This window comes from Gopherus flavomarginatus, chromosome 1, assembly GCF_025201925.1.
Source record: "Gopherus flavomarginatus isolate rGopFla2 chromosome 1, rGopFla2.mat.asm, whole genome shotgun sequence".
Lineage (NCBI taxonomy): Eukaryota > Metazoa > Chordata > Testudines > Testudinidae > Gopherus > Gopherus flavomarginatus.
Window position 1 is genome coordinate 311387747 of NC_066617.1, and position 10878 is coordinate 311398624.

The 10878-nt window shown below is 45.0% G+C and overlaps 1 protein-coding gene across 2 annotated transcripts in view; it reads left to right on the forward strand.

Moving 5' to 3' along the window:
* GTF2F2 (general transcription factor IIF subunit 2) overlaps positions 1-7488 on the forward strand; it is a 166842-nt gene extending 159354 nt beyond the window's left edge. For both annotated transcript variants that reach the window (XM_050951319.1, XM_050951329.1), the window contains one exon: positions 6635-7488. In XM_050951319.1, coding sequence (XP_050807276.1) covers positions 6635-6754 — 120 coding nt within the window. In that variant the 3' untranslated portion in view covers positions 6755-7488. The remainder of the gene's footprint in view (positions 1-6634) is intronic.
* Positions 7489-10878: the final 3390 nt, after the last annotated feature.

Sequence of the window (10878 nt, forward strand, 5' to 3'; positions counted from 1 at the left end):
CAAAGACAGACACACACCTCGTGTGTGGGGGAGAGAGAGAGATGCACGCTGCCCCTTCAAGTAAGCTGACCCTCTCTTAAGTGCGTTGTCTTTTTAAGTGGATCAGGAAGTTGAGACAGCAGCTGCTACCCCAAGCTCTCTGTCTCTCTCCGTCTGTCCCCTCCCTGCTCTATATGGAGAAGGGGTAAGCGGGGTGCAGGAGCAGGGGGAGGGGGACACCCTGACGTTACCTTCCCTCATTCCCCCCCTGCACAGCAAGCAGGAGTTTTGGGGAGCAGCTCTAAGGTAGAGGGCAGGAGCAGCACGTGGCAGTGGAGGGAGGGACAGCTGAACTGTCGGCAATTGATAGCCTGCAATTGATAGCCTGCTGGGCAGCTGCAGCTCAGGGAACTTAGGGGAGCAGGGAGCTGATAGGGGGGCTGCCGGTCCACCCTGGTTCCAAGTCCCCACAAGCTAGCTGCAACGGGCTGCTCTTCCTGAAAGCAGTGGACAAAGCAGGCAGCTGCCGAAAGACTTTAGAAGGGAGCATTGCACAACTTTAAACAAGCACGTTCCATAATTAGTCAGCAATGTAATAATGAAACATGGTTATCTGAGATGACTTTAAGTGAGGAGTTATTGTACTGCCAATAGACTGAGTCATAGTCATGGAGTTTAAGGCCATGAAGGGACCACCAGATCATCAAGTCTGATTGCCTGTATATCACAGGCCATCAACGCTAAACCCAACAACCAAAATTAGACTAAAGTATAACAGCCCAGAATAGACTAGACTATTATGTGCCACAGGCAGGGAATAGGAGGGACCAAGGTGCACCTATTCCTGAGCCTCTGCCATGGCAGGGAAATGAGATATACCCGGATAATCCTGGCAAATGAGCCGCACTGACACACTGCAAAGGAAGGTGGAAAATCCCTGAGGTCACTGCCAGTCTGACCTGGGCGGAAATTCGTTCCCAATCCCACATATGGCGATCACTTAGATCACGACCATGTGAGCAAGAACCAGCCAGCCAAGCATCTGAGAGAGGATGCTTGATGCCTCCTTAAAGCCCTGGCCCTCCCCATCCAGTGGCCCATCTCCAGCTGTAGCCATCCCTGCTGCTTCAGAGGAAGAAGATTAAAAAATTCCAGAATATGTGGGGTGGGGGGGAAGAGTCCCTTCTTGACCCCCACAGGTAGCTGGCTAAAACATGAGCTTTTAGGAGCATAAGATATAAACCACAAATGAGGTCCAGGGATGCTAAGCCCTGCCCCTTGCCATCAGAAGCAACACGGTCATACAGTTGCACTCATAAATTTGTTCTACTCTCTCAAAACTAATTAAGGTGTTTTCCTTCACAATTTGTATTGGGAGGCTATTCCAGAGCCTTACCTGTCTGATGGTTAGGAACCTTCTAATTTCCAGCCTAAATCTGTTCGCAGCCAGTTTTATACTCATTTGTTCTTGTGCCAAGTGTCCTTTAGCTGAAATAGCTCTTCACCCTCTCAGGGTACGTCTACACTATGGGATTGTTCCGATTTTACATAAACCGGTTTTGTAAAACAGCTTGTATAAAGTCGAGTGCATGCGGCCACACTAGGCACATTAATTCAGTGGTGTGCGTCCATGGTCCGAGGCTAGCGTCAATTTCTGGAGTGTTGCACTGTGGGTAGCTATCCCATAGTTCCCGCAGTCTCCCCCACCCCTTGGAATTCTGGGTTGAGATCCCAGTGCCTGATGGGGCAAAAATCGTTGTGGGTGGTTCTGGGTACAGCCTCACCGCTCCCTCCCTGAAAGCAGCAGACAACCATTTCATGCCTTTTTTCCTGGGTGAACTGTACAGATGCCATACCATGGCAAGCATGGACCCTGCTCAGATCAATACCGCAGTCGTGGACGTTGTAAACACCTCGCACGTTCTCATGCAGTCTATGCTGAACCGGGACCTGCAAAGCCGGGCGAGGAGGAGGAAGCGGCTACGGCAGCGCGGCGACGAGAGTGATGAGGACATGGACACAGAATTCTCTCAAACCGCGGGCCCATGCACTTTGGAGAGCCTGCTGGTAATGGGGCAAGTTCTAGCTATTGAACACCGATTTTGAGCCCGGGAAACAAGCACAGACTGGTGGGACCGCATAGTTTTGCAGGTGTGGGACGATTCGCAGTGGCTGCGAAACTTTCGCATGCGTAAGGGCACTTTCATGGAACTTTGTAACTTGCTTTCCCCTGCCCTAAAACACCATAATATCAAGATGAGAGCAGCCCTCACAGTGAAGAAGCGAGTGGCAATAGCCCTCTGGAAGCTTGCAACGCCAGACAGCTACCAGTCAGTCGGGAATCAATTTGGAGTGGGAAAATCTACTGTGGGGGCTGCTGTGATGCAAGTAGCCAAAGCAATCATTAAGCTGCTGCTCCGAAAGGTTGTGACTCTGGGAAACGTGCAGGTCATAGTGGATGGCTTTGTAGCAATGGGATTCCCTAACTCTGGCGAGGCGATAGATGGAACCCATATCCTTATCTTGGCACCGGAGCACCAGGGCACCCAGTACATAAACTGCAAGGGGTACTTTTCAATGGTGCTGCAAGCACTGGTGGATCACAACAGACGTTTCACCAACATCCACGTGGGATGGCCAAGAAGGGTTCATGACACTCGCGTCTTCAGGAACACTAGTCTGTTTAAATGGCTGCAGCAAGGGAATTATTCCCAGACCAGAAAATAACAATTGGGGATGTTGAAATGCCTGTAGTTATCCTGGGTGACCCAGCCTACCCCTTCATGCCATGGCTCATGAAGCCATACACATGCAGCCTGGACAGTAGTCAGGAGCTGTTCAACTACAGGCTGAGCAAGTGCAGAATGGTGGTAGAATGTGCATTTGGCCGTTTAAAGGTGCGCTGGCTCACATTACTGACTCGCTCAGACCTCAGCCAAACCAATGTCCCCTTTGTTATTGCTGCTTGCTGTGTGCTCCACAATCTGTGTGAGAGTAAGGGGGAGACCTTTATGGTGGGATGGGAGGCTGAGGCAAATCACCTGGCCGCTGATTACGCGCAGCCAGACACCAGGGTGATTAAAAGAGCACACCAGGAAGCGATGTGCATCAGAGAAGCTTTGAATACGAGTTTCATCACAGGCCAGGGTCCGGTGTAACTGTTGTGTTTGTTTCCCCTTGATGAATGCCCCTCCTTGATTGACTCATTCCCTGTAAGCAACCCACCCTCCCCCTTCTATTACAGCTTGCTTAAGGAAATAAAGTCACTATCGTTTAAAAATCATGTATTCTTTATTAAAAAGTCATTATGAAAAGAGGGAGAGAAATGACAAGGTATCCCTGGTGTGGTTTGGGAGGAGGAGGATAGGAGGGAAGGAAAAGGCCGCTAAAAACATTTCAATGTAATGACAACCTTTTGGTTGGGCTGTCCACGGGGGTGGAGTGGGCGGGTGCACGAAGCCTTCCCCCACGCGTTCTTACACGTCTGGCTGAGGAAGATATGGAACGTGGTGAGTGGTGAGGGTGGTTACACAGGGGCTGCAGCAGCACTCTGTGACCGCGCTGCTCTTCCTGAAGCTCCACCAGACGTCGGAGGATGTCAGTTTGATCACGCAGCAGCCCCAGCATTGCATCCTACCACCACATATCTTCCTGCCTACACCTCGATGTTCCTGGCGCCACCTCTTATCTCGAGCGTCCCTCCTATCCTCACGTTCACTGGCATCTTTCCTGTAATTTGATACCACGTCCTTCCACTCATTCAGATGAGCTCTTTCATTGCAGGTCACTTCCATGATATCCGAGAACATTTCATCTCGCGTCTTCTTTTTCCTCCGCCTTATCTGAGAGAGCCTTCGGGATGGAGTAGGGAGACTTGAAAAATGTGCAGCTGCATGAGAGAGGGAAAAAAGGGAGAGAAGTATTTAAAAAGATACATTTTACGGAACAATGGTTATACTCTCTCAGTGAACAACACTATTCACCTTACATAGCACATGTGATTTCACTACAAGGTTGCATTTTGCATCTTAATATTGAGTGCCTGCGGCTCTGGTGTTACAGATCTCACAGACGCAGGCCCGGGCATCAGAATTCAGCTTGCATGCAGCCATGGTAAGCCATTGTCTTTCGGCTTCTGCAGCCTTCATATACACAGTGCCCTCCTTTCCCAAAAACCAAGCAAATCCCGTTCAGTGATGCTTCTTTTCTGTTAACATGCAGCAGCAGAAAAGCCACCCCCCCCAGTCCAATTCTGTGGGATGATCGCTTTACCCCTCCCCCCACCACATGGCTGGTATCATGGAAGATCACTGCTAATCACCCCCTTCCCCTCCCCCCCCACCTCGTGGCTGGTAGCAGGGATGATCCCTGATAGCCAAACGCGAAAAAGCTCAGCGCTATTTCCCTCCCCCCGCTTGGCTACATGCAAGGAAGGATTTCTTTTAAGCAACAGGCAAACAGCCCAGTAGGAATGGCCATCTCTGTCCCCTTACTTAAATTCTTGAATTTCAACTAGGTTACTGTGAACGATATCACTCTCCTGAGGATAACAGAGCGAGATAAAGAACGGATGTTTCTTGAATGCCAGCAATCACCGGGACCATATGCAGCTATGCTTTGTCATGCAGTGATACCCGATTACTTGCTACATGCATGGCGTGGTAAAGTGTCCTACCATGGTGGACGAAACAAGGCTGCCTTGCCCAGAAACCTTCTGCAAAGGCTTTTGGAGTACCTCCAGGAGCACTTCATGGAGATGTCCCTGGAGGATTTCCGCTCCATCCCCAGACATGTTAACAAACTTTTCCAGTAACTTTACTGGCCGCGAATGCATCCCAAGCCCTCATGGCAAATCAATCATTAAAAAACGTTTGCTTTTAAACCATGTTTTATATTTACAAAGGTACACTCATCAGAGGTCACTTCCATGGCTTCACTGTCTGGGCTAGTGGCTTGGGAGGGTAATTCCGTCTGGGTCACAAAAAGCTCCTGGCTCTTGGGGCTAACGGAGTGCTGTGTGCTCTCTGCAAGGTCGTCCTCGTCCTCCTCCTCCTCCTCCTCCTCTTCCCCCTCCGCAGAATCCTCAGCCATGGTTGAGATTACAACCCCCACCTTGGAATCCACGGGCAGGGGTGGGGTAGTGGTGGCGCAGCCCCCTAAAATTGCATGCAACTCAGCATAGAAGCTGCATGTTTTCTGCCCTGACCCGAACCTTCCGTTTGCTTCTTTGGTTTTCTGGTAGGCTTGTCTGAGCTCCTTAACTTTCACTCTGCACTGCACTTAGTCCCTGGTGTGGCCTTTTTCCATCATAGCCTTGGAAATTTTTTCAAATATTTTTTCGTTTCGTCTTTTGGAACAGAGTTCTGTTAGCCCTGAATCCTCTCCCCATATAGCGATCAGATCCAGTACCTCCCATGCGGTCCATGCTGGAGCTCTTTTTCTATTCTCAGGAGACTGCATTGCTACCTGTGCTGATCAGAGCTCCATGCTGGCCAAACAGAAATGCAATTCAAAAGTTTGCGGGGCTTTTCCTGTCTACCTGGCCAGTGCATCCGAGTTCAGATTGCTGTCCAGAGCGGTCACAGTGGTGCACTGTGGGGTACCGCCCGGAGGCCAATACCGTCGATTTGCGGCCACACTAACCCTAATCCGATATGGTAATACCGATTTCAGCGCTACTCCTCTTGTCGGGGAGGAGTACAGAAACTGATTTAAAGAGCCCTTTATATCGATATAAAGGGCCTCGTAGTGTGGACGGGTGCGGCGTCAAATCGGTTTAACGCTGCTAAAATCGGTTTAAACGCGTAGTGTAGACCTGGCCTCAGTTATTTACGCCCCTAATGTATCAGTAGAGGTGATTGGGACAGCTTACAAGTCACCTCCTGGAACGCCTACTCTCAGAATCTCACCATTGGAACATGTGACCTCCTGCCATATTTCTGGGCCTTTGAAGTTGAAGGCACCTCATCACTCAGACTCCTTTGTAGCATTGTAATACTGTCCAATAGAAAGATAAATAAAATTGTTCACACTGGAATTTGTAAAGCATATAGTATCTTCGGCATCTTGCAGCCTTTTGATTTTTCTAATCTCCCAACAAATCAGTATACTGTGGGATCCTTCTTGCCTCCCGACCTCTGGGTGTTAATGCTTTTTATTTACATGTGCTCTACAGATATATAATCCTCCTTCCCGGGATGTTAAGATACTGCTTCTGTGACACTCCAAGCACCTACTGCCCCAACCTCTGACCCTTAGTTCAGCTCGCTAGAGGTGCTGCACTTCTTAACTAAACAATGAGGCCAACTGAAGAACTGTCTTAGTTGTGACTCAGTTGTTCCTTCTCCGGTTCCAAGGATGCATTTTTGACTATTAAATCTAATTCTGCTTTAATATGTATTGTAGTCAAGGGATTTAAAACCTGTCAGCCATTCATTCAAAATGCAATTATTGCACAACTAATCACACAGAGTGTCAGAAGTTAGTTCCATTATACTATTAAACCTTATAAAGAAATTATTGGTAATTGTCAGATTGTTTCATTATCATTTTTATTAACAGTGTAAATGTGGGTTGGCAGATCATGTGCATTGTTTTCAGTTAGAACTACAGTAATTGCCTGTCTTTGTAATTTAAATGTTTTGTTCCTTTTCAGATATATTTGAAAGAAATTTTAAGAGAAATAGGCATCTACAATGTTAAGGGAACCCACAAAAACACATGGGAGCTGAAGCCAGAATACAGACATTATCAAGGAGAAGAGAAGAGTGATTAATGCAACTGTTAATGAAGCAAACACAGAGGTTATAGAATAATGGGACTGCACTGAGGGAACACTGCAGTTAAACAGACTGGATTGAGCACAATTCAGTACCAAGAGATATTAAAAAGAGTAATACTTTGTAATTTGCCTGGCTTCATTTTTAAAAACAAATTTCTTGGACGTTTCTATACATTTGTCTTGTTTTTGACAAAAAAATTTACAGAATAAACTTGTATTAGATTTATCTTTATTAGAAACCTTTTGAGTTTTGGCTTTATATTTTAAGTAGTTTTGTTAAATATTGATAACTTTAAAGTAAAATATACTTTAGAGGGATCTGTAACTTTGTGTTTTGCATCCCAGCAGTACTGAGTTTTTTATGTCCTATTCTACTGTGTTCCTTAGGGGCCTGATCCTGAGAGGTGCTGATCATCCATAGTTAATACTGATATGGAGTTTAAGGGTACTCTGTGCTTTTCAGGATCAGTCTTCAGCCATGACACTCATGGTGATCCTAAGTCTTCCTGAGAACAAATAAAGCTCAGCTTAAAAAAAACTCTCTGCTAAACTAGTTAATGGGGGAGAGGGGAACCACTACAGTGTATCACTGAGGAAAAACTACTCTGGCCCCATAAGTACAGTGAGGAACGAATAGATCTTTAGTATGTTTGTTTGTTTTTTAAAATGTGATCATGTTTTGTGTGTAAGCCTCTCAATAAAGAGAGCATTTAATTTGTAGCAAATAACATTACATACATTATTGAGTGAATATTAAAGCTCTGATCAATTGAATTATACAGATATGAAAAGTTATTTTTAGACATAGTTTCTATCCCTGAGTTTGCCACTGGATCTCTCTGCAACATTGAGAAAGTCACTTAACCATTCTGTGCCTTGCTTTCCGCATTTTTAAAATGGGACTAAATGCCCCCTTTTGTAAAGCATTCAGCTGACATGTACTGTTCTAAGTGAAAAGTAGTCTCCTTTTATTTTTTTTAAAGAATTGTTATATTTTGGCATCCCAAAATGTCAGGAAAAATTATGGATGCATATTAATTAACTCAGTTATAGCAGTAGTTTCAGATTGGGTGGGGGGGGGGGGTTTAAAGGCATTTTGTTTTTAAACAGGGTCAATTTAACTTAATCTATGCCTTGGATATTTTTTTCCTCGTCACATTTTCCTACATCACTAAAATCTGTGTCTCACGTGTATACAGATACCAATGAAATTGGAAAGATCTACTTTAAAAAAAAAATAAAAAAATGTTAAGAGTAAATATCAATGTTTTTATTAGAGAGACAAGGTGGATGAGGTAATATTTTTTATTGGAAGAACTTCTGTTGGTGAGAGAGTCAAGCTTTCAAGCTTACACAGAGCTCTGTTTCAGAATGTCACAGCTAAACACAAGGTGGAACAGAAATTTTTATTGTCATTCTCATGTTGATTATGGAAGAAATGCTTTATCAGAGAGGAGAGTCTTTAAGAATTGCCCGAGGGTGATGAGATTCTGTATTGTTCTGATCTTCACTGGAATTTTCTTTCACAGCTGAGCTCCTTCAGCCAAGAATGCTTTATCTCCAGCTCTGCGGTGCTTTTTTCTGGACTTTCGGCGCTGCATTAGCCACGGATGAGTGTGGATGAGCCCATGGATGCAAATGATAACACTGATGTAGCAGTGTCCTAGGCCTCTAAAGGTTTTGAAGGTCAAGGTGCAGGCAAAGGAAGTGGAGGGAGGAGCTGAAGGAAGGATGGTAGCTCAGGGGCAATATATCACTGAGGTATATCCAGATGAGGTAAAAAAAATATTTATTTGAGGTGAGTGGAGAGAAAAGAACTGTATACAGTTTACCCTGCTTACTTACCCATTGCCTAAGAGAGAAAGAAAAAGCTTGATTAATTTTTCCAACTTAAGTACTTTCTATTGATTGTCTTCATGTGATTGAACTCAGTTCTCCCTTACTGTTGTTTTTGGAAATATCCTGATTTTTAAAGTCACATTCCTAGTTATTATTTGTTTGTGGTACTGTAGTGCCTCGGACTGTCATCAAACAGATGCCATTTGCTAGGTGCTGTACAAAAAGAACAGAAATACGTGTGTCTATTGCAAAAAGCCTACAATCTTGTTCTTCTATTTGTAATTTGCCAATATTGATATAGAAATTAAGTCCAGCCATAGGCGTAAAATGCTCTTGATGGCAGTCCTATGTGATTCGCCAAACAAGAACATATTTTTGATTTTGATGCATGTTAATTTACTGTTTTATAATATGTCTTCAGCTGCTCAGTGGTTTAGCAAAATATTGTAGTTCTAATGAGATGAACTGATCAGTCACAGTACTGCAAAAGGTCAGTGGAATTAAAGAAATGAAGTTATTTTAGTGATATGCAGAGTGCCTGTTGCTATAGAAACTAGGCACTGTTTACAGAAATTAAAACCATATATGAGATAAATGTGTACTATAGAAACCTATTCAGAATGGGTAACATGAAGACACTAATGTTGCCAGAAATAAATTAATATCCATATCCTTGCCAGTTGATCCACCCAGGAGCTGGGCCACTGTGTTGATCACAGGCTGAAGCTTGCTGGTGATCTTCAGGCCTTGACCTAGAGACAGAAAAGACTTCAGTCAGCTAATGCATCCCCTTCCCTCCCTCTCCCTGGTTTCAGAGTTTTTCCGTATGTGTAACACATGGTGCTAAGGACCTCAAGTTTGTCTGAATTAGGTATGGGATGAATAATCCCTTCATGTGCCTACTCTTCTGAGCAAAAATAATGTTGGGTTTCTTGTTTTTACTAGCTTTTCCTCCAGGGAGATCCAGCAGAAGAGGGGGAGGAGTGCCACTTGCCCAAGCAGTCTGAAGGGAGTAGCCTGGCTTTAGGCAGTCTGGTCTGATGTCCTGGTCTCCCTGACTACTTATTTATTCATTTAACCAGAGAGTTGCAGCAACGTCAGATATGCTGATTGTTCCTCCACTGACTGCCTTTTCCTGCATGATGGTCATGCCTACAATAAGACTGCATTCTTCTCTAGTGCAGAGGTTCCCGAACTGTGGTTTGCAAAACACGTGCTTGGTCATCCCTGAAGAACTGGCAGGTCACGTAGTGCTGGTTCTCCTTGTATCTGCTTGCTAAATTTTATTAAATAAATGGATGTATTTTTAGGGTTATCGGTTTCCCAATGTCACTTTGTGCTGGCAAGTTCTGTAGCTGCCACAGAGATATTACATACTCCCGAATAGAGGGAATATGGTGGCACTGTTCAGTGGCCTGTGCAATAGTGAATGAGAAGGGAGATGGTCCACGAAATTGTTTTTAAGATATGATTCACGCACTGAAAAATTGGGAACCCACCCTGTAGTTCATGCCATGACTTTTGTGTTTTAGGCTGTGTAGTAGACTAAGGATCATGTGCACTTGAAGTAAAATAAACATCAACTGGGAAATGTCTGAAACTGCACCTTTTGTATTTAGTCGCTAAAAACAGCCTCTGAATATTTCAGAAAATAAATGTTGAAATCCATAGCCCTAATTCCAATCCCAACATTATTTGTCACATGTCAGCAGTGTGCTTGGTACTTTAAAATAAGACAACCCAGTCTCAGTCCCAAGGAGCTTACCTTAAAGATGACAGACAAATTGGATGCAAAGAACTAGTCATCAGCATTAGGGATGTTGCACCAATTCAGCTGCACTGGTATAAATCCTGAGGGTAAACTCAGAGCAGCAGCTTCAAACCAGAGCAAACCACATTGGTGCAGTTCTTTGAGTGCTTGTTCACATCTGTCATGGTATAATTCCCCACTCTGAACCTTAGCATCCAAAAGATGGGGTACCAGCATGAATTCCTCTAAGCTCAATTACCAGCTTAGTACTTGTAGCGCTGCCACCACCAGGAATTCCAGTGCCAGGTACACTCTGGTCCCCCAAAACCTTGTCCGGGGACCCCCAAGACCCAGTCCCTCTGGATCTTAACACAAGGAAAGTAAACCCTTTCCCTCACCATTGTCTCTCCCAGGCTTCCCCTCCCTGGGTTACCCTGGAAGATTACTGTGATTCAAACTCCTTGAATCTTAAAACAGAGAGGAAAATTCACCTTCTCCCCTCCTTCTCTCTCCCCCTCCCAGACTCTCC